This window comes from Sylvia atricapilla, chromosome 5 (genome assembly GCF_009819655.1).
Source record: "Sylvia atricapilla isolate bSylAtr1 chromosome 5, bSylAtr1.pri, whole genome shotgun sequence".
In the NCBI taxonomy this organism is placed as follows: domain Eukaryota; kingdom Metazoa; phylum Chordata; class Aves; order Passeriformes; family Sylviidae; genus Sylvia; species Sylvia atricapilla.
Window position 1 is genome coordinate 13,112,707 of NC_089144.1, and position 26,374 is coordinate 13,139,080.

The 26,374-nt window shown below is 38.4% G+C and overlaps 1 protein-coding gene across 1 annotated transcript; it reads right to left on the minus strand.

Annotated features, from left to right (window-relative positions):
• Positions 1 to 1,466: 1,466 nt before the first annotated feature.
• On the minus strand, positions 1,467 to 26,304 carry GNAT3 (G protein subunit alpha transducin 3). The gene is made up of 8 exons (XM_066320265.1): positions 26,187 to 26,304; positions 18,594 to 18,636; positions 14,501 to 14,642; positions 10,872 to 11,029; positions 6,939 to 7,067; positions 2,757 to 2,886; positions 2,408 to 2,561; positions 1,467 to 1,698 (listed from the first exon to the last, which is right to left on the minus strand). Exons 1-8 carry the CDS (start codon positions 26,302 to 26,304, stop codon positions 1,508 to 1,510), a joined length of 1,065 nt encoding a protein of 354 aa, XP_066176362.1. The 3' UTR covers positions 1,467 to 1,507.
• Between the last annotated feature and the right edge of the window lie 70 nt (positions 26,305 to 26,374).

Sequence of the window (26,374 nt, forward strand, 5' to 3'; positions counted from 1 at the left end):
AATAATAATAATAGCATCAATAATAATAGTAAGAAAAATGAAAAAGAGAGAGAGCAATAAAACCTAGGAAAACCAAGGGGCGCTCCATGCAGCTGCTCACTACCTGCAAACACATTCCCAGTTCATCCCTGAGCAGTGATCAAACCTTCTGGCCAACCACCCCCAGCTCCTTCACTGGGCATGATGTTCTGTGTTCTAGAATATCCCTCTGGCCAGTTCAGGTTAGCTGTCCTGGCCATGCATGCATCTTGTGGCATCTCTCACTGGCAGAGCATGAGATACTGAAAAGTCCTTGTTGTAGGATCAGCACTGCTGAGCAACAACTAAACCATCAATGTGCTATCATTATTCTTGCACTAAATGCAACACTCAGCACTCTGACAGCTACTAGGGAGAAAATTAACTCTATCCCAGCTGAAACCAGGAGTGAGTCCCATTCTATTTAAAATAGTCAAATATTTCCTGTAGTTACAATAAGTGAACAAGAGTTAAGGGAGAGCAGTTCTGCATTAACAAGGTTTTTGTGTAAAGAGACGTGCCAAAGTCCCAAGGATGTGTTTTTGCCATAACTGGTAGTTTATATCAGCTCTGCAGCTACTTCTGCCATTTCTGTTGAGTTGCAGGATTATTAATTGCATTTTAAGGAAGTCTCATATTTAATTGTAAGCCAAAAAAGTTTCAACTTGTCTTTGTGGCTTATGCAGAAACTGACAGTCATAATTTTTTTTCTCCTTAGGGATTTACAAAACTTGCCTCCATCTTATTGTGTTTAATTTTTCTCAAACTGGAAATTTTGTCAATTTTCTTTGTGTCCAGTTTTTACCCATATGTCCCTCAGCTCTTCTAACAAAACAGTACAGTTTAAAATTCAGATTTGCACTGCTCTTCATCATACACCATCTAAGTCTGGGCAGGTTTGTTTTTGTTGAATAAATGGCTTCTCACTTTCAGTTATTTATGTAACATGGATACAAAACAGAATGTAAATTATGTATTGATACTGTTTAAAGATACAGTTTTCTTTAGGCCTCAATTATAAATAAGTCAGTTGTTATATACTATCTTTTTTTATCCTATGACTAGAAACACAGGATGCTGAGGAGTCCATAGTTTCCTGAGAAGTGCTGATTGTCTGGTCATGTGGAAAATGTGTCCACCTATGGCATGGGGCTTAGAACTAGATGATCTTTAAAGACTTGTCCAAACCAAAGAATTCTATGGTTCTGTATTTCCATGATACTGATTTAAAAATGAATGTGACTTTGATTCCAGTAGGATTTATCAGCTGTCATCTTTGTAGAACAGGAACAATTTTTAAAATTTTCTTATGATATCAGGAAGGTCTGTGTTGGTCTGCAATGCTTAGGCTGTACCCAACCCTTCAATGGATCCTAATGGGTGACTAATTGATATTTTTTCTTACCTAGAGGAATTTTTTTCAATTTTGATCAGTGCATCAGATAAAGAAAGGAAAGTGGACTGAAGCTCTGAACAACAGAATGAATGGTTAGAAAAGCCCACAGTCTTTCAGATTTTCTTTGATTATTATGTCTGTGACTGCATCAAAAACAAATTTGACATTCTGGGTGTCTGTGGCACACGTCAAGTGACAATAGATCTCTTTATCTTGTTTCCTTATGTTCAAATCTAGAAATTGTTTCTTGATGTAATTTGCAGCATCTTCAAATGTGTTTTGTCCTAGTGGAAAGACAAGGAAAAACAAAAGAAGACACATTTTGACTGGTACATCCTTATGACTGCAAAGAGACAAGAAATAATGTTTTCTGCCTTTTTTTTTTTTTTTTGCTTTGCTTTCTATTTGAATTAACTTAATGCATTAGGTATGAAAATTTTGTATCTAAACTGGTTTTTCTCTGGCAATTTCTGACACAGCCTTATAAATTCTCTTGCCTCAGCTGGGAACATCTGGTGGCTTTTAATTTCCAGTAGTTATTTTTGAGTGTCACAGTAGACTATTGTGACATGCAAAAAGAGACAGACTTCCCTTATGGAACGAGTTCTTAAAATAGGGACAAAAATCTTGGATTCAGTTGTGGTGTGTGTGTGAGTGATAAGATACTAACTTGTACTGAAATATTGGCTGAGTCCACCACAGCACCCTTCAGCCATCTGAAACTTTTAGTTTGCTTAGCTTCCTCTACCACCAGTGGACAGAAATAAGCATCTTCATTCAGGGAAAGAAATGAACCCACCCAAGGACAAGCATGGTGAGTAGGTGAGATGAGTTGAATTCTGGCTCTGTCTGTCTCATATCATTCTTTCATGAGATAAGAGGCTTAATATTTAAAGGCTTATATATAGGTGACATGAGTCAAAGTCTTAGTCTATAATGCATGGCCTACACTAAATATCTGAATGTGTTTTCTTCTGAACACTCCAAACTTACCATTATATTCAGGAAAGCAGATATTCAAGTGAACTTTTGTTATTTTCTCTTGAAAGAGGTCTTTTTTGTTCAGGAACAGCACAATGGAAGTGGCTGCAAAGCACTTATGGTTGCAGATGCTGTTGAACAGATGAAGGCTTTCATGCATTCTGTTCTGTTGAGGTGCAAAAGATAAACATGAGACTGACAAATCTCATTGCCATATGTCATTTTTACTGCAATGCTCTTTACTGGAAAGAACCAATACAGTGTAATAGCCTTTAAATGGTTATCAGAGAATGGGAATGTACCATCAGGGAGTACATTAAAACTTAGAAGCAGAAAGGGCTGTTTGTCTGTTCTGACTCACCACTTCTTTATCTTCCACCAGAACCATGTCATAGGCACTGAGTGCAGCACAGAATATGATGCAAGTAACTCCTTCAAAGCAGTGAATCCACTTTTTTCTCTCTGATCGTTGTCCACCCACATCAAACATCCTTTGCAGGAAAAAATAACATATGTACAATGTAAAGCTCTAATAAGGATGTAGTCATGCTTTTAATGCACAGAGTTCAAATGGAGATGAATGGCAAATATACAGCTTTTCCAAATACTAGTCTGTTTCTACCCCAAGAGGTCAAGGAGTGCTGTGTGTTGTTACTCATGGCTTTGTCGTGGGTATAAAATGAAATAAAAAGGCTTAAATACCTGCATGTAGGACTAATACTCAGTACTTTCATGTAGCACTTTGTGTTGAGGTGGTGGTGCTCAGTGCAGGACTAAGACTTGGAGGCCAGAAATCATTTAGGGCAGAGCTCTGAGACATCAATGGAAGACCCTCAGATCCAGTGCCATTTGCTACTTCACGGTTTTCCTGCAGCGAGCTGACACGTTTACCAATAAGACATACAACTGTAGGCCAGTCACACACTGACCCCTTGTTGTGCACAAATAGATGTTGCCATCTGCTCACTGCCCTGGAGTGACCACTGAGCTCACTTCCCAACAGTGAATTGTGTACACAACATGCATCACACCTTTGGAGGGTCTCTTCCCTGTCCATCTCATGTGCTGCTCTTAAGCAGCAGTTCCTGGAGTGTAGGCATCCCTACCTTTGTACATCAGGAACTGTAGGGCTCTCCTTCTCTGCAATAATTTCCTTACCCCTTTGCCAGGAATTGCTACTACCTTTGGGTAGTGTCATATGAACTTTATATGGACTCTCTGTGGGATCCAAAGCCAGCTGGGCACACCTAGCTGGGACCTAGTTAAGGCCCTTAGCCCTGGCTTCCAAAACTCCCATTTGCAATTCTTCAGTGATAAGGGCCAGGGATTTCTTTTCACTGTTTTTCTGAAACAAAAGGTGCAGAACTTGAAGATTTTTCAAATGCATTAGAAAGCAGGGAGAACATAAAAAACCAAATTTGTCCTGCCCTTAGGTTTTCTGTTTCCTAGTGTGCATGATGACTTTTCCCTGTGCTGCCTGCTGTTGAACTTAATACTGTAAATCCTAATCCCCTGTTGGATTACCCCTTCTTTCAAGAATATGCATTAGATCTCTGGATCCTGCAGTATTTGAAAATGAAACACAACTCAATGCTTATAGCAACAAATATAATGGAATTCAACAAGAAACAATCATGTCAGTAGTAAACAGAGTAAGAATAATTTGTTACTGAAACATTGTTTTTTTGCAGTATCTTAGTCCTTTGTTTTCTTCACCATCGGCAATGCAGCTGATGTTAAAAAAGGTTATTTTTTATAATTTTTTCATCCTTAGAAAAAATGAAACTTTTTCCAATGCTCATAATGTTGAGGAGTAATCAATTTTTTCTGGTACATTTAATTTTTTTATTTAGTGTCTATAAAAGTGAATTATTTTGGAAATTGGGAAATTGTTGTGGAACAAGATATTGATAATAGTAACGGCATTCTTCCAAGCATATCTTCACTGAGTTCAGAAAGTCTACTGAAGAGTGGAGTCAGCATAAATAAAGTATCTTGACTTCTGTCTCTGATTAGTAGTCAAAAGTCACCTATAATTACATGCCTTTCTTGATTTGTGGTGTATAACTCTGAAATCAGGGTTAGGGCAGGAAAAAAAATTAAAAACTTCAAAATTTAATCTTCAAGATGGTTTTATTTCAGTATACATAATCATGTGAATCAGCATTCACTTCCTGTGAGCTCTTTGAATATTCATGAGAAGTCAGTTAAAAAGGACAAGACCAAGGCCAGAGGTAATGCTTATGGGCAGTTTTTGTTGGACTAGCCTTAGTTTGCTTTCCTCTTCCCAGCCCAGAATTTAACACGTGCCAAACATGTTAAACCAAAGTCCGTCCATAAGTGGTAGAAAATGAGGTGATCTTATTTTACCAAGATAGTCAAAGTTAGTCTAGAAATCTCTATATTTTCCCAGAACTGCTCTTGAAAAGCTTAGCTGCAGATACAGAATTAACTATATACTCATTCAATGGTACACACAGGAGGCCTGAAGACTAAAACAAAGCTTGCCTGATTTCTGTCAAACTCCTCCTACCACACGAATAGAGAGGACACTAGAAGAGGACCTATGAAGATCAGATCTCCTTTGAAATACATTTAAATATGTTCTGAGCTCTAAGTCAACATTAGTGAAATATATTGAAGAGCACACATAAGCTAAAGTGCACTAAACCAGCAAAGTAACCACGAAGCAAGGAGCAAATAAAAATTGATGTTTTCTGTGAAAATGTAATTCAGTTCCCTGGAGCAGTACTAGGATTCAGACTTTCACTGCACAGATACAAAATATTTTCTGTCTCATTCAGTTCAGTAAAGGGACAAGTGTTTAGTAAATGAGGCATCTGTTCATGGCTTTTTTGAATCCATGTATGGCTTGTGACCTGAAGCCCCATCAGAACATCAGCCAAAACTCACTCTGAATGTGTAAGTGTTCCTCTCTTTACAGATGTTCCTATAGTACTTATCAAATTTGGTGCAGAGACATCAGGATCCTCCAGCTGTTTTGCATCGCTATGACAATGCAAAGTAGCAGTACCTGGCTTGTTTTACATGGATTTATAATTGTTCTGCACCACTTTAGAAACTCAACCCCTCAGACTCCTCTGTGGTGATTTTACCTAACATTACTGAACTGCCTGAAACCTCCAATGAATTTACTCACATAACATAACTGTGATGCCCAGCAGAGAGGGTAAAAACACCACCCAGAGAGGGGTTTGTGTTTGTTGTGGCATTAAGAGCCTTCCTCCCTTTTGCAGACACTCAGGTCACTAAATTCCCAGTTGTGCTGCATTTCAGCTAGACCCAAACACCAACACTGCTGATACTCTAGTATCAGGACTGATAGCATCCATGTCAACAACGATTTTCCTCTGATAGTTTCTCCCTCCACCCTGAATTTATTTCTTACATGAACTATGATTGTAACTGAAGGCATTCAAATTTCCAGTGCACAAAGCTGTCTGGAAATACGTTAATCAGAGAAAAAGCAGATGATGTCTGTGACACTGCACTGTAGCACTTGTGAGTGTCTCATGAATTTTCATGAGTGACCAGAATATTGATAGATGATAACAATTTATTTGTGAGACATCTACTTCAGGATCTCGTTTTGTGTGTGAAATCTCTGTTGTGTTAAAGCATCTGTGTGGTAGCATAGATGGTTTGAGGAATGCTTAATTGGCACATTAGATCAAAAGGAGCCCAATGAAAAATGTAAAAGTTATAATCCTCATGCTTTATAAATCTGTCTCTACAGGCAGTTTCTTGTCTAGACTGCATTCCTCAATATGCACCCCAGTCTTTAAATTAAGAATTAAATGGATTTCAGTCCACAGAGAAAAACATTATAGAGCTCTGAAACAATAATAATTCATTCAAATCCATTTTCATGTGCAATTAGATGTTCTTAATTGGTTCACCAAGCATAACTAGATCTTGAATATCTGAAAGAGTAAAACAATTCACTCAAATTTCTCAGAGGCATTATTTTCAAAATTTTTTTCTGAACATTTTGGTTTTCATCTTAAATGAGCATGAAGACATGATTGATAATACTGAAATTTCCCATGGGAGAGAATTTTCTTTTGTTTGTTTGGGTTTTTTTGTTGTTGTTTTTGCCAACTGTAGGGCATTCCAGTGCTAAAAGCAGTTATTTCCACTCTCAAAAGAAGAGTGAAAAGTTGAGAGTGCATGCAAATTGGTAGACATCAAATGCTTTTTGTGTGCTCTTCAGGACATTTAAGTACACAAATTTCATGTCACAATTTTTCAAATGGCAGAATAAAACAAAACCTTTTTAGACTTTTACATATGTAAAAAGGTCCTTTTAGAACCCAGTATTCTGTGACCTGCTTATAATGGTCCATTTTATGCTCAAAGCTGGAGTCCTGATAATAAAATATCTTGCTTTTTCAGCTGCGTAAAAATGTTAAATAAGACTTGATTCAATGATATCACAGTGATAGCAGTAAGACAATATCTGTGAAAGAAAATACTTCAGAAAGATAAACCCCAAGAAGACTGTAAAATATGGCTTTCATACCTGAAGTTTAAATCCTTGAAAGAAAACTGAGTCTCTATAATCCCAGTTGTCTGCACCCTGGAGTGCAGGACATCTTGCTCAGTAGGGACATAGTCTGGCTTTGCCAGCCTGTCCAAATCATTGAGGTAACTGGGGAGAGTAAGAGAGAAATGGTGGTTGGGGAATTCAAAAAGTGAAATGCCCATTACATCATCGTTCCACACTGAGCCACTTTTAAATATGTTATGTAAGTTACATGTTTAAATACAATATTGTTGGGTTTTAGACAACTGAGTTCCACAATTCAGAGCCTATTTTTTTTCTTGTATATAGAAGTGAAATTCATTTGCACATAATACATATCTTTCTGAGAATTGCAGCTAAGGAAAATCCTTCTTTTCCTTAGGAATGCTTGAAAACCACCTTGTCAGCAAAAGCATTTTGGCTATTTTCTCTCAGCAAGTGGAATTTGCTGCCTCAGGGGAAGAACCTCAAGCATCCTGCAGGAGCAGATTCATGAGGAATCACCTCAGCCTGTCAGACTGGTTGCAACAGTATTTTCCTTCCTAAGTGAAAGGAAGGGCATAATATTTTGAGGGAATTCACTTTTGAGTGTTGTTTTCCCTGTAGACCTCTCAATTTACAAGAAGGTACACAGTGATTTTAAAAAATACATTTTTTAGTCAAAGCCAAAAGCTTCAATGAAGCTGAGGATGCCCTGGGTTAGTATGCTGATGAGCCCTTGAAAAATTAGATTATCTGTTTTTACTTCTGATATACAGAGATAAAATCTGCATTATATGAGGACCCAAACCAGATCTTTGAAGCATGTTTTTTGTCCAACACTGCTCCTGTCTCTTCTAGGGGCAGACAGCTTTCTTTAAATAGCTGGGCAGAGCCTCTGAATCCTGCTGGCTGCTCTGGGAGTCTGTGCAGAGGGGTTATGAGATGACAAAAGGAAAAGAAAGGGTGATGCCTGAGTAACTTCCTACATTTTAGCTACTAATATTCAAATAAAGACCAAAGCCAAAAGCAAGAAACTGCACAACAGCTGAAGTGTTTTCAGTGTCCAGTTGGCACCTTCCTACTTGTAGCCTTTGGTCTCTGACAAACCAAACACTGGGTGTCTAATGTCTATTAGGCTCCATGCCTTCTTTTTTTCCTCTCTACACTAAATCTGCCCAGCAGGAAGTTCTGCTGCTCAATTTAACCAGAATCTTCCAAAAGAAACCCCACAGATCACTATCCTTGTGTGCAATATTCAGTGGATTTGTAAGTTAAAAAAAATAGAAAAAGAAGAAGAATGAAATAAAATTAAAATAAAAAAATTAAAAAGCTAGAGCTTTTTATTTGAGTATTTCCACATAGTGTTTGGAAGTGGGATTTTCTTTTTTTAAGTTGAATAAACTGTATTCAGTTTGCAAGGGGTTTTGAACCTGATATGGGTAATTCAATGTTTTCCCACAATTTGAGGCCAGGAAACAATCTGTTGGGGAAAGAAAAAAAAAAAAAAACAATATAGCTCTGTTTCTGAGTAGGGCCTGAGGCAAACTCATCTCAGCTCACCTTTGTGGAAGGCAGAAACAAAGGATGTTTTGCTATTTATAAGGCATGTAAGCACTAAAATAAACACTTGAATGTGCAATGAAGTTCTCATAATTCTTAGCCACAAGTGCCTAAACTCAATTCAACACAGCCAATTGTAATAGCATAAAAATTTAGACCAAGCCAAATATCTAATTAAAGGAGCAGGAGGCAATTTTAGGCTCTTCCCAGAGCCATGGGCAGCTCCAAGGGGAGACTCTTCATTGGGAAAGGAGGGAATGGAAATTGGTAGGTCAGTAAATGCTGGTCCCTCCTTGGCTTGGATGAGGTGACAGAACTCCTACCCTGAGAGGAAAATGATGGAGCTAGCAAGATGCACCATGTACTCCTGGCAGCTGTACAATGACATCTAAAGTCACAATTTATCATCCCAATCTTACCCTTGCATACCCTTCATTCTGTTTTAAAACAAAATCAGTTCCAGTTCTAAGGGGGAAATTCCTGCCAAATTTGACCAGGAGGGAATTTTTCTATTATTCAGGAGATGTCTTTTTTTTTTTTTTTTCAACACATAAAGGAAAAGCAGTGATCAAACTTCATTAGCATGAATTAATAATGAAAAATGTCAGAGAAGATAACCTCAGAAAGTCAGAGTTTACACAGTATTAATCAATACTCTGATTCACAGGCACTGAGAAACAGGGTTTCAGGTTTAAAAGAAATTGAACTGCAGCATTAGATGGTTGATTGACTGTAGCTGACTCTGACATCATCATTAGAAGCCCAGCAGCAAGGGCAAATATTAAGTTAATTTTAATGGTTCAGAGCCAAAGGCTAGAATTTTAGAAGCATCAGGTACCAAAAGATGAAGACAGAGAATCAAGATTTTCAAGGAATTAGCAGAAATGTTCAAGCATATGAAACACATTTCACTGTAGTTGTTTTTTAACGTAAGTCTAGAAATAAATAGTGACTACTGACACAATCTATATTAACCTCCTTAAATACTGAAACCTCTTGCAAGTTAAAACAAACAGTAGCACTGGGAGGAAATTGATTTAGGTTCTCCTGTCTTTTTGCTAGACAACAAAACCTAATTTGCCAGGCAGAGTGTACACAAAAGCGTGCCAACTGGTAAACAGGGTTTAAATTTTATTTTTTAAATTTAATAGGTAGTTTTCTTTTTACTTATTTTGACTAGCTTGTTACGGACTTTTAGTGGGAATGGCAGTGGAACCTGTCAGAAGGGGTATGCTGGAAAAAAATGGCTCTGTAATATTTTATAAAAATACAACACTGCTATAAAATACTGTCAAATCAGGCACAAATCAACACAGGCAATATTTTCTTTGTTTAGGACTCATATAAAAGGTTTTCATTCTTGTTTGGAAGACACAAAGAGATGAAAAATTTTAATATTTTCTCTGCCTCTTCCCTGCACTGTATCTACAATCATTGAACTATGGATGCCGTCAGCTTGCCTCCTGAGGTCCAACACTGTTTGGAAAGGAGAAAGCCATGCCTTTCTTTTCCTGCCTTGTAGAAGGGACACCCAGCACCTTGGAAGGCTTCACCCTGCAGGTGTCCTCAGCCTGTAGGAGGAGCTCCAGGAGCGGGGAAACCTCCAGGTCCCAGAAGATGGACCTCTGCTCAAACCTCTGTCCCAGGTCTGGAGTCAGACTTGAGCACTCACGAAAGACTCTGCCACAGTGACATCTCCCTCCACGGCCCTGTATGAGCTGAGATGGCAGCCAAGCAGGGCTGGAGCCTGCAAGAATGGCTGCAGAAGCAGCCAAGACAGGAACTCCTGAAAACTCTGAAACCACTGACTACATCTGAGGTAAGAGATGTGGTCCAGCTGCATGGTGATCCTTGGTGGGGTTGGGCAGCCCCAGTCAGCCCCCTGCTCATCTGTCTGGCACCTCCCAGGGCTCAGAAATGGAACTGGGGCTGTTAGGTTGGAGCTGCAGCACCCTTGGTCCAGCTGAGGTGGCAATGGCCCAGAGAAGATCTGTCCATGCAGCCGGGTTAGTTTAGAGGAAAGTTTTTATAGTTTCCTCCAGACTTACATTTAGCATCTTGCAAGATCCATCACTCCAGGTAAAACCTAAGCTGTTTCAAGTCACTTTTCCCTCATTTTATCAATCTTAGAAATACTCAGAGGGAGAATACACTTATTTTTTACTTTTTTTTTTTTTTTTTTTTAACCATTGAAACTAACTCACAGAAACAAACCGTTTCGGAAACGGCATTTTCACTTCTTTCCTCCAATTTCTGGTGTACTATAAACCTTACCAACCCCCTCTAATTTTTCCAGGTTAACGAGCCATGATTTCCCCAGGCTGTTGGGCATGGGGCACGGTTACAGCTGCAGCAGGATCCAGCTGCTCAGCAGCTGGTGTCACCTACTACGCCGCCGAGTCACTGAGCTGGTACTCGGCCGCCCTGGAGAAGCAGGTCTGCGTCCCGCCGTCGCACCACAGCTGCTTGATGAGTTCCACCAGCTCAGGAGACAGCCTGCCATCCTCCAGAGTTGTTGCCATGGCACACAGCTTCCTTTCATCTTCCTAAAGAGAGAGTTCAGTAAATACTGTGCGAGCGCGCTGTGCCCCTTCACCTCCTTGAAGATGTGCTTGGTTTATAATGAATCGCAAGGGCAAAATTCCTCGTTTTCTCTGTTTTTGTCAGGTCATCATGCACGGGCCTGTGCGTGTAAACATCCTTTTACAAGCTCTCTTCCCTTTAGGTAGTGGCCAAGGTTAGGATGAAATTGTGATACACAGAGTTTTCATCTTTTTTACTGTTTTGTTTTGTCCATCTGAGGGGTTAGTTTCAGCTTGCCATAAACATTCACAAATAGTCCGACTTGGATGGAAGGCTTTTATATTAGGTAATAGGGTATCAAAAATTGAATTAAAAAGGACATCTAAAATTAAAACTCATTATAACTATATCAATGCGGAAATCTATATTTAAAGGTGGTTTTGAATGTAAGAAAAAAAAATTCTAGCTTTAGACCCCAGTAAGAAATGTGATGAAGTGAATGTAACAAGTGAATTTCATTTTCCATATGTGGGGAAGAAGAAACTGCTACAGAATAAAATCCCAAATATTTTAAATATATTACTCTGCAACTTCTTCCTTTCAAATAAAAGTTTTTTTCTTTCCTCGTCAAATAAATTTTTTAAACTAATCTACTTCATTTAAAAAAATTATTTTCAGTAGTTAACATTGTAGGAATTTACTGTAAATAAAGAACATTATTAAAATAGTAATTTGATACACTGCTACAGCAAGGGATAATTATAAAACATAATTCCTTCCTAGTTGTAGAAGTAGACAACTCAAGTGACTTGCAGTCAATAGTTGTAAAAGTATAAATGGATTCTGGCAGACGCTGTTTTGGCAGGGATTATGTTTTATTCAAAACCAGGAAGCATCTTCACAAAAATTTTTAACAAATTTATTTTAGGAATGTGCTATATCTTTATGTCTCAAGAGGAGCTGCAGTTTATAGGAAACTTTATGAAAGTCAGAGACAGATCAAAAATTAAACATTGCATTTTTTTTCTGAAAGAGAAATTGAGTAGGCATGGAGGAAAGAAAAAAAATAGAAATTGAGTAGGCACAGAGAAAAAAAAGCAAAAATGGGTGAAATAACCACTAGAAATTTGCCTTCACTGGAACGAGGGAGGAAGACAGCAGGATAATTGTCCTTGTGCATCAAACAGCACCAGCTCCATTCACACCCCCATCCCCTCCTGCAGGGCTGGCATCAGCAGAAGCCAGTCACGCTCTCCCGCGTGTGCCCCGCGTTTGTCTCCAGGGTGCACACTTCGCAAGATAAGAGCTGGAATGTCCTCTGCTTCCAGATATGACATATCACGGAGTGATTACAGCTACCCACCCACTAGACTGGATTTCTAGGCTGAATGGCCTACAGTGAGAAGCCTTGAGCTCAGAATCTCTAGGTGTAGAGGGTAAATGTTCATTGATTATTATGCAAAAGGGGGTACATGTGGGTTTTGGTGCTTACATAATAAAAGAAGATAGCAGCAGATTGAATTTATCACAGACATAATTTGTACAATTTTTTTGTTTCTTTCTGGCATTTACAAAGACTTCAGATGGTTTTCATATTAAAAATAGATTGGAATGATGTTTCAGAAATAAAAAGTTACCTCGATCCCCAGAACAGATGTTCTTTAAATTAAATGCTAAGGCCTTTTCTGTACCAGTAAGACTTGGAGGCAGACCTGGAACATGGATAAGCACATTGCTTTTGGGACTAAGATAATCCTGGTCCTTGAACTAGATGACTTTGAGCAGCTAAATCTGGACCAGAGCACCCAGCAAGAACAAAGTCCAGCTGAAATCAAAGCTTATATCAAAACAACTCAAGCTTATGAATGGCTTATGATTTTATGGGAAATGTAAGCTAAGTTTTTGGAGGTTGTTGGAAGGAAAGGCAATGCTTAGTGGCAATTCAAGTAAATGTGACCAAAATTTCTATTTCCTCTAAAAATCACATCCAGGTTACTCTTCTGTCATTCTGGGGGAAAAGAAGACAGACACTGCAGACATTCTATACAGATGTATTCAGCTGTGTTCCTAGAGGTCTATTCTGCAATGCCAGCAAGAGTGAGCCGATTGCTATAAATGATAAACTTACAAAAGCTGTATATTTTCTGCATTTGGTTATATATAATCCTAAGAAACAGACTGGGCTATTTAACAAGTTCTCTGTGCTGTGAAGTCCCTTGAAAAGGCTGTCTATGAAACTGGCATAGAGTGAGCCTGTGCAGATATCTCAGAAAATTTGCCAGGGTTGAGAAAAGAGACTGAAATGCTGGGGCACAGGGAGAACACATCTCAGTAGCAGGTGGCAGAGTCTGCACCATGTGGTGGGTGTCTGTGCTGAGCCAGGCAGGACCCGTGGCCAGTGCTGCAAGGTCCAGCTGTAGCCATGGCTTGAGCCATGCAGGGTGGTTGATGGCTCCTTATACAGCACATTAACATTGCCCTGTTTGCTGTGTGCTGCTTTTGGGCCTTGCTACATTCGTTCGAATGACTTGCATTTGTGGAAAATATTTAATTTCTGTTTTGTCAAAAGCCAGTATGAGCTTTAGTAACCTCTGAAGGTTTTGTTTATCATTTTTTTAGGTCAAAGTACCACATGTCATGATAATGAAATGTAGACTTCTGGAACAAGTAAAGCTCTTTCAGATAAGCAGATGTTATTCTCTCCAAGATAAACCTCTAGGGATTAGGCAGAATTTGCCAAAACTGGAATCAACTGATATTCTGACAGGCATTTAAGAAATTCTCAACAAGATCTGAATTACAGGCCAACAGACTAAATCATTGCATGGAAAAGAAAAGTTTTTCCTTTATTTCTGTCTTTGAAAATACAGCATTATTGACAGAAGATAACAGGTCTTCTTCCTGTGGCTTTACCTCCTTGTGCCTGTGCAGAGACTTGTTGACTGTGTCAGGAATGCTGGATGCCACTTCTCTGTGGTGCTAGTCCTGCATCCACACAACAGGGAGGTCTCTGCTCCAGGAGCAAAGACAGACTGAAATGCTCCCATTATGTCTACATGACCTTTCCTTACATGGCTGAACCCCAAGGTTTGGTCATAAAAGGAATATATTTTTTGCATTTCCTAATAGAAATAAATAAGTGACTAAGCAGCTAAGAAAATAGAAAATGTTCTGTGTTTTCTTTTTCTGTTTTTTTTTTTTTTTTTTTTTTTTTTTTTTTTTGTTTTTTTTTTTTTTTTAATGTCTTTGCAACTCAAATATTTCTTTTGTAGCAATCAAAATGGGAGTTCGTGCAAAGGTTAGACCTCAGACATCAGTTTTGAGGGAAAAAAATAAGAAAGGACATTTTGTCACATGTAACTCAAATGGCACTCAGTTTCCACTGTCATAAAGGAAATACCGGATCCTCTTTGTTCTACTAGTCTCTACATATTATATTACTAAAAAAAAAAGTGTTCCAATGCCTATTTCAAGAGAAAGGGTATCATACTCACAATTCTAGCAGGGTTTTCATAACCGATTCCTAACTTAGTCATTGCTTTCACAATAGCCAGGATAGACTGCACTGCGTTACTGTAAACGATAGGTCTGAACTCCACGCGTTCCTCGTGGGTGAAACCATCTTTATGGATGATCCTGGTAAAACAACAACAACAACAACAACAAAACGCTCTTGGGACACATTAAAAAAAAAAAAAAAAGAAAAAAAGAAAAAAGTAATGTAAAGTTTGATCAGGTGCTTTTGTGGTCAATGTGAGAAAGAACTGAATCCATTTAGCCTTAGAGAAAGCATTTTTCAATGGTTGATCTGCCTATTCTGCTAGAACAGGACATCAGCAGTTTCTGTCTATGTGAAGTTAATTTTCTGTGCCCAGTCTGAGTGAATAGATGCTGTTTTTCCCCTTGCAGGTTAATTTAAAACAAGGCATGAGTCTAGAACAGGAGGCAGGTCCATCTCTGGAGATACAGGGCAAGATGCATTTCTGTACTTAGATCCCGAATGTTTTACTATCAGAAACTACAGTATTATCATGGGCTGGTTTTGTTTGTTCAATCATTCTGATTTTTATCCAGAATCTTACCTAGATAGAAAAATTACTGGAAAAAAAATATTTCAACAATGGCAGGCACTTATCAAGAAAACAAACAAACAAACAAATTATATTTCTTTGCACATCATAACTAGAAACTGAGCTACAGTTTCTAGTTATAGCAAGGTCTTATTATCTCCAGGCTTTGGAGACATACATTTTACTCCAGAGTTTAAAGAGCCTTAGTAATCCATTTCAGTAATCTAATTCTGACAGAGGAATTAGAATTTCATAATCCTCCTTGACTGAAAAAAGGCATGTGGTTAAGTTCTCCAAGTCAGTGTGATTTTATCATGTCTTAGAGACATCTTAGAGTCGTGAAAAGGGATGAAATCTCCATCCACTTTGGCCTGGTGTGCTCTCAATGAAGAGACACTGAACTGCTTTGGCTGCTGGAACCAAGGCTCTATTCTTCCTCACCTCAGCTGGTCAGAGATGAAGGCTATTAAACACAGAATTTTTGGGCTTTGAGGTTTGGTATTTTACCCTGTCTTGCCTGGGATACACTCTGCAGAGAGCTACCTAAGTGGCCAAGTCAGCCCTGTCAGAAAATAATTCAGTCACAAACACACACAAAACCCAGATGACAACTGATGTGTCTTAACATCTCTCTGATTTATGGATGTCAGAAAATTCAAAAGTTGCATTCCTGTGCCTGTAGGAATAACATCTGTAGGAAAAAAAAGTTTTAAAAATGTTTTCCCAATCACTTATAGATCAGGCAACTCTATGAACTCTCTTTTGAAGCTTTGATTTTTGTTTTTTTTTCTCTCAATGCTGTTTTCATCAAGAATTCAAATGAATTCTGCAAGATTCAAAGGCGTCTTATTGAACTTGTGAGAAAGAGAAAAGAGGAGCTCGTGGAGAAGAGACCACTCCCCCATTTTATGGATGCAGCCTTCTGAGGCTTCTATTCACAAAAGCAGGGCTTCTCATCAGATAGGTGGCTTTGATTCAGTCTCAACAGACATGATGAGTTACCAAATATTTTGCTTCCTGCTTTCCATTCACTGAAATGTTTGTAGAAGCTTCATACTGCTAAATAAGAGCACAGCCCAGAGATACACAACTTGGTTTTAAAAAAGCTAGATTTTACATTGGAAATTATGCAGTTAGAAGCACAGAGCTCCAGAGATTTCTTTTTTCTTTTTAGTAATTCTCATAACCATCCTCATCTTTTTATGCTGCAATGGCCTTGCAGCATACCTAAATTTTGAGTATCAGAAGATAATTTTTAAAGCTTAGTGGATGGATATAATTTTAATTAGGACTGAGAAAAAAGGGATTTATCAATTAGTAAGTTATGTTATTAGTCAAAGAATTACTATGATTTTGCTGGAAACTGCATTTTCAGCAAAAATATTTCTTTTGTACGCAGCTAGCAGTGGTCTTTAGAAAAAAATTATGTTTCCCTGAAAAAAAATTTCCAATATTGGGGGTTTCAACGGAAAAAAAACCCAAAAAAAACCCCTGAAAAAGGTCCTTGGTTGTGACAGAAAGATCATATTTTATATGAAAAAACAGAAGGTTATGAACAGTTTTCCTGTAAAATAATTCATATTTGTGATCAATTTGACAGCTCATAAATGCACAAGTCCTTAAATATAACTCTCAGCTTTGGAGTGTTCTCCCCCTCCTCCATGCTCTCAAAGCTTATCAGCCTTCTTAAAGTGTTCAATTCACAGGGACATCTTTAATCTGCTCCTGCTTGGGGAAACTTTGAGCACAACACACCTCAATGGTTTGCTGAATAAGGAGGGTCTCCTGAATGGAACTCAAACCAGAAATAAATGTATCTACTATTTAAATGGAAAAAAAAATAGCAAAGTATTTGGTGGATAGCTCTGAATGTGCATTATTACAAAATGAGTTGCTTAAATAGTAGAAATTTGTTCTTATGACATAATACTTTTTATTTATCTCTTTAAAATGCATAGGTAAAGATAAAGAGGTAGGGGAACTTAAGTTCAGAATAGTATTACCTATTTCATAAACAAGTGGCTTAATTTTTACACAGGAAGAGATTGGTGCTCACAAATTGGGATTAAATCTAAACAGCTACAATCTCTGTGTAATTTTTTTTCTGTATTTGGACAGATTTAGGAACGAAACCTGGACCTCCCTATCAAAATAAGTCTAGACACAACAGCATTATTTTATCAGGTTGCACAGTAAAGGAGGACATTTGCCATCACTTTTAAGTATGGTCCCTTGAACTTTGGTGGATTATTAGTTTAAACCAGATACATAATTAGCATTTTGGCTACCCTTAAAGAAAGATACATATGAATTTAGTTGTAGCCTGTTTTACTACATATGAAAAAAGGGAATTGGAGTTCCTGACTTCAATCTGTGAGGCACCTTGTGCACTTTGAACAAACAACTACAAGTATTCTTGCAGTAGATTTACGAGGTACCCACAGTATCTCTGTAAACAGATAGTCAGTCCAAATTGGAACTGGGACTTCTGCCTATGAACTTGTACAGCCTGGGTTGTTTTCCAGATTGATCATTGCACCAAAACTTTTTGTGCTGACCATTTTCTTACTAAAAGCAGCTCTTACATCAATCCCTCCCCGAGGTTTTATGGGTAGCAGCTGGTCCCTGTGCAGGCTGGTGGTTAAATATGTTCTCCCCTGGCCTGTGGGAGACCTTTTAAAACTCGACAGGAGTTCTGGAGACCAAGAATGATCTATAGAGGCCAATTCGGGGGAAAAAACAATGAAACAAAACAAAGGAACAAAACAAACAAAAAACCCAAACTGAAATACTCACCACCCCCCCCGCCTCCCCCCCCCCCCCCCAAAAAAAAAAAAAAAAAATAGGAAGAAACCCCTCTCTGTTCTATGGTACAATGTGAATATTTTGAAATTTGCCCCCGGAACTTTTGTTGCAAATTAACAACATCCACAGCATTCTACAGCAAGTAGTTCCACAGTTTAATTGCACTTGGTGTGAATGACCACTCCTAATAATTTTATTTTATTTCATTGTATTTCAAGAGCAGACATGAATTAACTGAGGGCTACTCTAGGGTGGTGCTGTCTCCAGCTCAGGATGGTTCCCAAGCCTCACTTCATCAGATGCTGCCAGGGTATCCAGCACAAGTGTGTTGGCTTGGCTGGCCTGATAATTGCAAACACTGCATCTGCTTCACTGGCATCTGCATCTGCTGCGCTGCCAGGTGGGTGAGCCCTCACTGCCTTTCTCATACTGTCACATTCCCACCTCCCACCAAGGCCAAGGAAGCAGATTCCCTGGTCTCTGTGCATGGCCCAGTGCATGATTTGGCCATTCAGATTTGACTACCACTCCACCTGTGTGTCTCAGACACTTGGTAATTTTCTTTATAGTGTGTTTGAATGGAAACTTGATTTGAATGATGTTTCTTTGCATTTTATTCAAATAAGCATAAACATTGTAATAAGACTTTAGCTAGACAGCTTATACAACAAATACCACATTCAACAGCTGATATGCATATTCAGATACTTACTTCATTTGCTTTACAATAGTGCTCTTTCCTGACTCTCCAGCACCTGCAGAAGGGGAATGTTGAGAAGATATGATTGATAGATGAATAAGAAGCAAGTATTAAAAATAACTCTCTGGAACACCAAATTTTCTATCCATGAAGAGAAGTACAAGCGTCTTAGTTTCTCATTGCATAAGCCCTCCCTAATGTCCATTTGGATTTAAAAAGAGCAAAGTCTGGGTAAAAGTATTAATACTGAAAAGGAAAGGGACACTTGAAAAGAAGTGACTATTCAGTCAATTAAAGAAAAGTACAGAATTTTTAATTAGCAACTAAATAAAATATGGATAATATTTTTATTTCATCTCTGGCAGATGGGCACAAAAACATGAACAAAGTACTGTCTCTGATAGTGTCCTATTTATTACTTGATTTGTAACTGCTCTTTTAATGTGTATTATGACCTTTTGTAAGCCAAATTAGCCAGCTCCATGCCCTTTAACCAGCTTCCATGAGCAACTGGAAAACCAGAATGCAAGGACTTACATGTGGTCTAGCTCATCATGCAAAGGCAGCACATGAGCAAAAGTCTTAACACTGTTTTTTGGGTTTTTTGTCAGTTCCTCTGCCATGAAGTGTTGTGGCTGGAAGTGGGAGACATGCAAAGCAGTGCACCAGTTCCACCTTGGAAATGATTCTGCAGGAAAACCCCACAGCTGCTGAGGAGGTGCAGACTTTTTCTTACACAGTCAGTTGAAGAACTAGGGCATAGGTTTAGCCAGATTGTGTGCTACTAATCTGCCTTCTTATCTCATGGAAATTGAGTAATCACAATGCAAAGTGTCTCCATTTCATATCAACACGAGTGACTATCATCTCTGGTCAACAAGAGTGATGAGGGTTGCAAGAGCTGCCAATGAAGAGATGGATTTTGAAAGCATCTCAAGTGAGGATTTAACTTTGTGAATGCACAGGACAGGATTCAAGAATCAGAGAATATGCTGGTCCTCACAAGACACCCCAAGAATCACACTAGGTGCCTGAAAGCATCATCCAAATGCTTGAACTCTGCAGGTTTGGTGCTGTGAGTCCTCCCCTGAGGAGCCTGTTCCAGTGCCCAACCACCCTCTGGGTGAAGAATCTTTTCCCAATATCCAACCTAAACTTCCCCTGACACAACATCATGCTCTTTCTTTGAGTCCTGCCACTGATCTTGAAGTGTTTAGCACTGTTTCCCCTCATGAGGGTGCTGAAGACTGCAATGAGATCTCCCCTCAGTCTTCCCCAGGCTGAACAGATCTCAGCTGCTCCTCATAACAATTCCCCTCCTGACCTTTCACCATCCTCCTGGACCTTCTTTGGATGCTCTCCAATTAATTAATGGCTTTTTACATTGTGCTGCCAAAAACTGCACACAGGATTCAAGGTGACAAATATTTGTCAGATTTTTAGGAAACTGAACTATTTATTACCAAAATTTGTGCACTCTGTCCTGGGTGGCAATGATGTGCCTGAATCCCCCAGGGCAGGGCTGGCCCTCCTGGCTGCCAGGACACTGCTGGCCCATGTTCAGCTTTCCATGGACCAGGACTCTCAGGTCCCTTTGCCCAGCACTGCTGTCCAGCCTCTCATTCAGGTTGCCCTGTCCTATGTGCAGAATCCAGCCCTGTCCCTGTTTGAACTTCATATGGCCCATGTCTCTAATTTGTTGAGATCTCTCTGCAGGGTCTCTCTGCCCAGGAGGGAACTGACAGCTTCTCCAATTTTTTTTTTTTTTTTTTTGAGAAACTTCCTCAGTAGTCCTACAAGTCCAGCATTTAAGCCGATGGTGAAGAGAAGCAGGCTGAGGATGGAGCCCAGTGGAGCCCCACCAGTGACAGGTCCCCAGCCTGATGTCCCCCCATTCACTGTAACCTTTGTGCCTGACTTGTGAGCCAGCTGCTCTCCCATTGTGTAACTCGGTTATCCAGCTCTGACCTGGACATTTTATCCAGAAGGATCTCTGGATAAAGTGAGAGAAAGTATCAAAAGGTCTGGTGTACAAAAAAGTACAAAAAGATTCCTTACTGCTTTTCTCTCTGTAGATTACCCTTTTCCCCCATGGTGTGGTGTCAAACACTTCTGAAAAAATCAAAATCTGAGGCCTGGGTTTTTAAACCAAAGACTTCTCAGTAAATGGAACAAACTGATTACAGACTTTTCAAACACATTCTGTAAAGGTAACAGTATTCAAATGACAAGGACTAATTTACTCAAATGAATCACAAAAGACAGCAAGCCATAGTCAAAGCGTTTTCTGAAACCCATAATGTGAATGGTAGAAAGTGCAAGAGAAAAACAAGCCCATGCAAAATGGGCTGATGCTGCCATCTGCCATGGTTTGGAAAAAATGCAAATTTGTTGTAGATGATTTATTATATTTCAGTGACCTTCTGAAGAACTAGGTAAAGGCCTGTCAGCAAGATACTGTTTGCTACACTTTTTGCAGGGAAGAGAGGAGGCTGTACTGAGAATTCATACATTCACCTCATGGAAAAATGCCAGGAAACATAATATGGAAATTAATTTCTCTTCCAGACCTGAAAGACAGTGTTAAAATAGAGTGAGAGGCATAATTTATATATTTTGGATGCATTTTTCTACCTCTGCTCATCTTTAATTTATGATCCAATAATGCTTTTATCTAAACAACAGATGACATTCAGACTTTGGTCTCACCACTGAGTATCATCTTAGTTGTAGCAGCATTGTCATGCCAGGAAGTGGGTCAGGAATAATTTTCTTTGCTCCTTTTTTATTCCTTATCTTCACCATGTAACATCCTCCTTTGGCCATCCCTGGTGTGGAAGACCAGGGATAAGGTGAACTTCCACCTGCTGCTGTGGATTTCAACTTGCAGAAATAGTGGGAAAAGTGCATCACAAAAGATCTAATGTGACACAGGGAGCTGAAGGCATCTTTTTCAAGCCCAGATTTTCTGAATCAAAGACGAGAACTTAGGACAAACAGTCTTGTCCTGAGACTCAGAAAGAACTTAATTGGAATTTTGAAAAACTCTGTCAGCTATGAAGATTTATGGCTCCCTCTGACTGATACTAGTGATAAGTCATTGCCATATTTTATATCTTGCCTATTTAAGATCCAGCTTAAATTTACTCTCATTTTTGTCTATTTCCTTGCCATGGATAACTGCACAGAGAGTACTGACACAAAAGTCTCAGTCAATGCCTGAAACACCAAGTTGTTCAGAAGGCACTGTTCCTGGGAGCTGGAAGATATCCCCACTGCCAGTAACATCAACATTTCTTCCCAGAGATCACCTCCACCATGCCACAGGACATGCCACATTCACCCTAAGTGAGGTGCTGAACTCTGGCTGGCTGTAACCTGCATCTCTTCTTGCTTTGGGTATTCCAGAGCTGCATCCCACCATGTCCCAAGCCTGCCATGGTTCTGGTCATCCTGGCACTGAAGAGCAGGTTCAGGGGGAACAGTCCTGCAGCAAGGCTGAAAGGGGCTGCCCCCCAGCAGCTTGACACAAATCTGCCTCCTGCTCTGGGAGTGCTCAGCCTCTTCCCTGCAGGGCACTATGGCATGTACACAGAGCAGATACAGAGAAAAAAAACAAACATGGATGTCTTGAAACCCAGTAAAAACCTCACAAATTCAAGCAGAAACAGAACCCAGGGTCTTAGCTTTGATTTGGTATTTTTGTTTTTTCTAAGCAGAATTTGTTTAGATAGACGTAGAGAGTACCAGCTTTCAAGATTAGTATCTGCTGAGACTTTGAAGAAGGTTCTTATATATTAAGGTGCTTTTTTGTCTCAAATAAAGAATTATAATCTCTTTACAGTTGTTATCCCTGTGGAAGGAAAGGTTTAGTTTAGAAAGTTTTCCAGAATTAAACATAAGGAAATAAAAAACCCCTGCTGAATACTTTGTTCAAAACCTGTCAGAAAACCCACTGACAATGACATAAATCAGCAAAAAGCAGTAAAGGAAAACATTCAAATAAAATCAGAAAATATTTCACACCTGTGCCTGAGCTTTGTTTGCTCCATTCAGAGCTCTGGATATTGTGAGCTAGAATGGAAATCATACCTCTTATGAAGCTCAACAAACTTAGTGTATGACAGAAAGAAATTTGAGAAAAAAATTCTAGGATCTAACCCTCTTGAGAGAATAAAGTCCTTAAATACTGCCCTACCATCCAAAAACAAAATCAGTATATTCCCATCAGTGGGATTATTGGGCTCTCTTTATGCCCAAAGCCTGTGTTTGCAGGTGTAATATTGGGTGTTAATAACAGGAAGTTAAGGTTCAGTACTACAGTAAATGATTCATTTAACTGGTGTTAAAGTATCTATAAATTTCTACATTCAGATTACCTACCAGAGACCTTTTATAATCAATCAGTGGAGAAAAATATTTGCTACAAATACTAATTTAAAGAGCTTCAATTTCTGTTCCCCTGAAGCAGATATGGAAATTAAATTGTGTGAGGTGTGCCCCAAAAGGGAGTAAAGTGAGATGAAGATGTTCAACCAGTTCTGTTGAGGGTGGCTTTTGTCTTGACAGTGAAAACTGTAGACAATGAGACATGGAATAATACTTTGAAAATAAATAAGTAAATAAATAAAAAAAATTAATGATTGCTTAAACTGAATCTAAGTTCTTATTTCTGTGAAACATCACTGTGAGCATCAGCTATTTTGGCTGTATTTGGAGTGTGCATTGTTCTTTGCACAGATAAAAATTGAAAGCTGGCATCCCACAAAGCATGCAAACCACAGGTGATGTGGCAGGCCAAACACAGCCCTGATACAAAGGAAATAAAACTTTCACCTTGGAGTTTGTTCCAGACTCATAAAACTACCTCATCTTTTTGAAGTATACATGTGTAGGGACCAGATTTGTGGACATTTTGGGGGATGGGATAGGTCTGGCAACATGGGAACACCTAGCAGAGAGGACTTTAATGCTCTTGGCTCCTGGCCAGCGTGTGAAGAACGGCAGAAAATTACAGACTTCCCCTCCTCCCCCAGTTTATATCTGCGTGCCCTATAAACTGTAAATCATCTCAACCCAGATAGTGTGTCTGCCCAGGTCATAGAACCTAACATAAACAAACAGGGTGCCTTTTATTCTGAATATAATGTCTCTTTTTTGTAAAGGGATCTGCTGGAGGCTGTAGAGACACTACCGTAGATTTTAAATAACTCTCTCTGAAAAGAGTCAGAATACACTATTATTTTTATATTTTAAGTGTAAGAAAAAAAGTGATTACACTGAAAATCTTTTGATATGCATCTCTTCTTTTTTTTTTTTTTGAGTATTTTCTACCAACCTGCCTATTGCAAAAAGAAATGATGACATCTGGTCTGAAATAGAAAGGCATTATAAAGTCTGGCTGAGCAGAAAGCTAGGCCTAGGTAGGACTAGGCTGGCTTGAATAGAGCTGTCCTTGATTTATAAAGTCTAAAATTTGTATAATTTCTGATATCACCTCAGAGGTGTGGAAAGATAACAGGTACAAATCTGAACATGGTAAATTTAATCCTTTCCTATCTGGCCGTTTCACACAGTTCCTAGAGAAGGCATAATATGGTCCCCCTTCTGCACATTGCTTCAGCACCTCTGGTTCCACATGTTCCAAAGACACTTTCACTCTGGTAGTGCAATAGGCTTCAGATATAGTTTATTCATCTCCCATTTTTTTAAGAACAATAAAATTTGCATTAATAAGTTTTAGGGTTTTTTTGTCTCTTCGATATTTTTTTTTTACGAAGACTTTCTGATTTGTTGTTCAGGGAAAACAAAAAGCCTTTCAAAACATTACCCACTGAAAAATTTGAATTTTTATCATGTGTGATATGAGTAAAGGAAGATATTGTGAAAATCTATAAAGAAGTATTTAAGATCTTGTCTCATGAAAAGAGTGCTTGTGTAGCTAATGAAACTGAAATATGTTCAGGTTGGAAATGAACATAATAGAAGCATTTTTCATGTAGCTTGCCTTGAATTTAAAATATTTTACTAAAAGTATCTCAAGGCTGATATTAATAGTGTCAGAAGAAGACTGATTATAAACATTAGGAAACATTTAAAACTGAAGTCCTTAATACTAAATACATACATATGTTCACTGGGGGGAGTAATTTACTTGGTGTCCTGCTGTAAAACAGCCTTCAGTAATACTGTAAGGGCATAAAAGCTTGAAGATAAAACTGCTTAACTTATAAATTCCTCTTTATCTGGAAAATTCCTCTTTATCCTATACATTCTTCTTAAAGGATTTCTTACTTTTTCCTCATGGATAAGGTTGGATGAGGTCAAAGACAATATGCTGAATTAGATGAATCCTGGTTCTAACTCAGTGTCCCAATTTCTTTTTTTTAACAATACATATAAATTAATTTAAATTTATGGAATTTCAAATGAAGATGTTGTTCTGGGTTTTTTTATCAACTTAAACTTTCCTCATTAGGAGCACTATTTTATATTACTGTGGCACAGAAAATCATGGCATTTTTAACTGGACTGAAAAGCTTTGTAAGCCACAATCCAAATAGTGATGGCACATAAAGAGAATCAAACTGCTGCTTTCCTATTATTATTTGAAAAACCTGCATTTTCTTCTCTGATTTAGTTTTGGTTAATAATTGTTTGATTTTTAACAGGTATAAATAGACCTTTTTACTAAGATACAGAGCAACAGAGTTGATTTACTTTATCTAAGGGATCTAGCTTTGTCTGAACAAATGTAAGTTTAAAAGCATTTGCAAGAACTGCAGTTACAAGAAAGACAAAAAGAGAAACACTCCAATGATCAAAGACTTTTCTGTTCATTGGGAGAAATCACTGTTAACTTTTACAAGAGGCTGTTAGAAGCAAAATATTAAGACAATGATGGTGTTAATGTGCTCTGAGATATTTTTTGTAAGCTGCACAGGACCATGGAAAAAAAAATACAAGAATAAAGTCATATGAAGAAAAAAAATTGTCTTTTTTTTACTATAACAGCCTCTGTCTGCTAAGAAATTGATCATAGTGGGGATAAGAAATAGTATTTTGTGAGAATATTTATCTGTATTCATCTGAGTACTTTTCATTCCACTCTTCATTATACATCAAAAAAAGCCATTCTAAATCAATTTCTGCTTCTTTAAAAAATAGAATGAAACTCTTTGCAAGACAAACAATATCAATATCTTGTGATACCTGTGGATTTTTTATGCAACCACTTATCTTAATCTCCCTGCAAATAAATGAGGGTAGATCCATGAAAAAAAAAAGAGATAGGTTTGCTATGTTCTGTGTTAGTTTGTATAATGACATTTATTCTAACAACAGGTTCTCATTTCTCAAACATATTCAAAGTCAGGGATTTAGAACATTTCAAATTGAATACATGGAGTGACATAGCTGTTCCCAACATGTTCCTTGTGACTTCATGAGTGGCCACAGCCAGAAAATATTTTAAACATATATTACAGAATTGTCTTCTTCAAATAAAATAGTAAGAGGTGAGAAATTCACTGTATTGAAATGTAATTCCAGAGAAAAACAATCCCTCAATGGAAAAGCATTATGAACAATTTTTATTCTATTTACCCAACAGTAGTAGTTTGACTGTCCTGGCTTCCCTCTCTGCGTCTTCCTGCAGTTTCTTTTCCAGTTCCCTGGATCTCCTGGCCGACTCCTTGCTCTCTGAACTGGCTCCACTGCCCATCTTGAGACGATAAAAATTCTCTTTATGCAGCTGATTTACTCCTTATCAGACCAATTGCTTTAATTCAGAA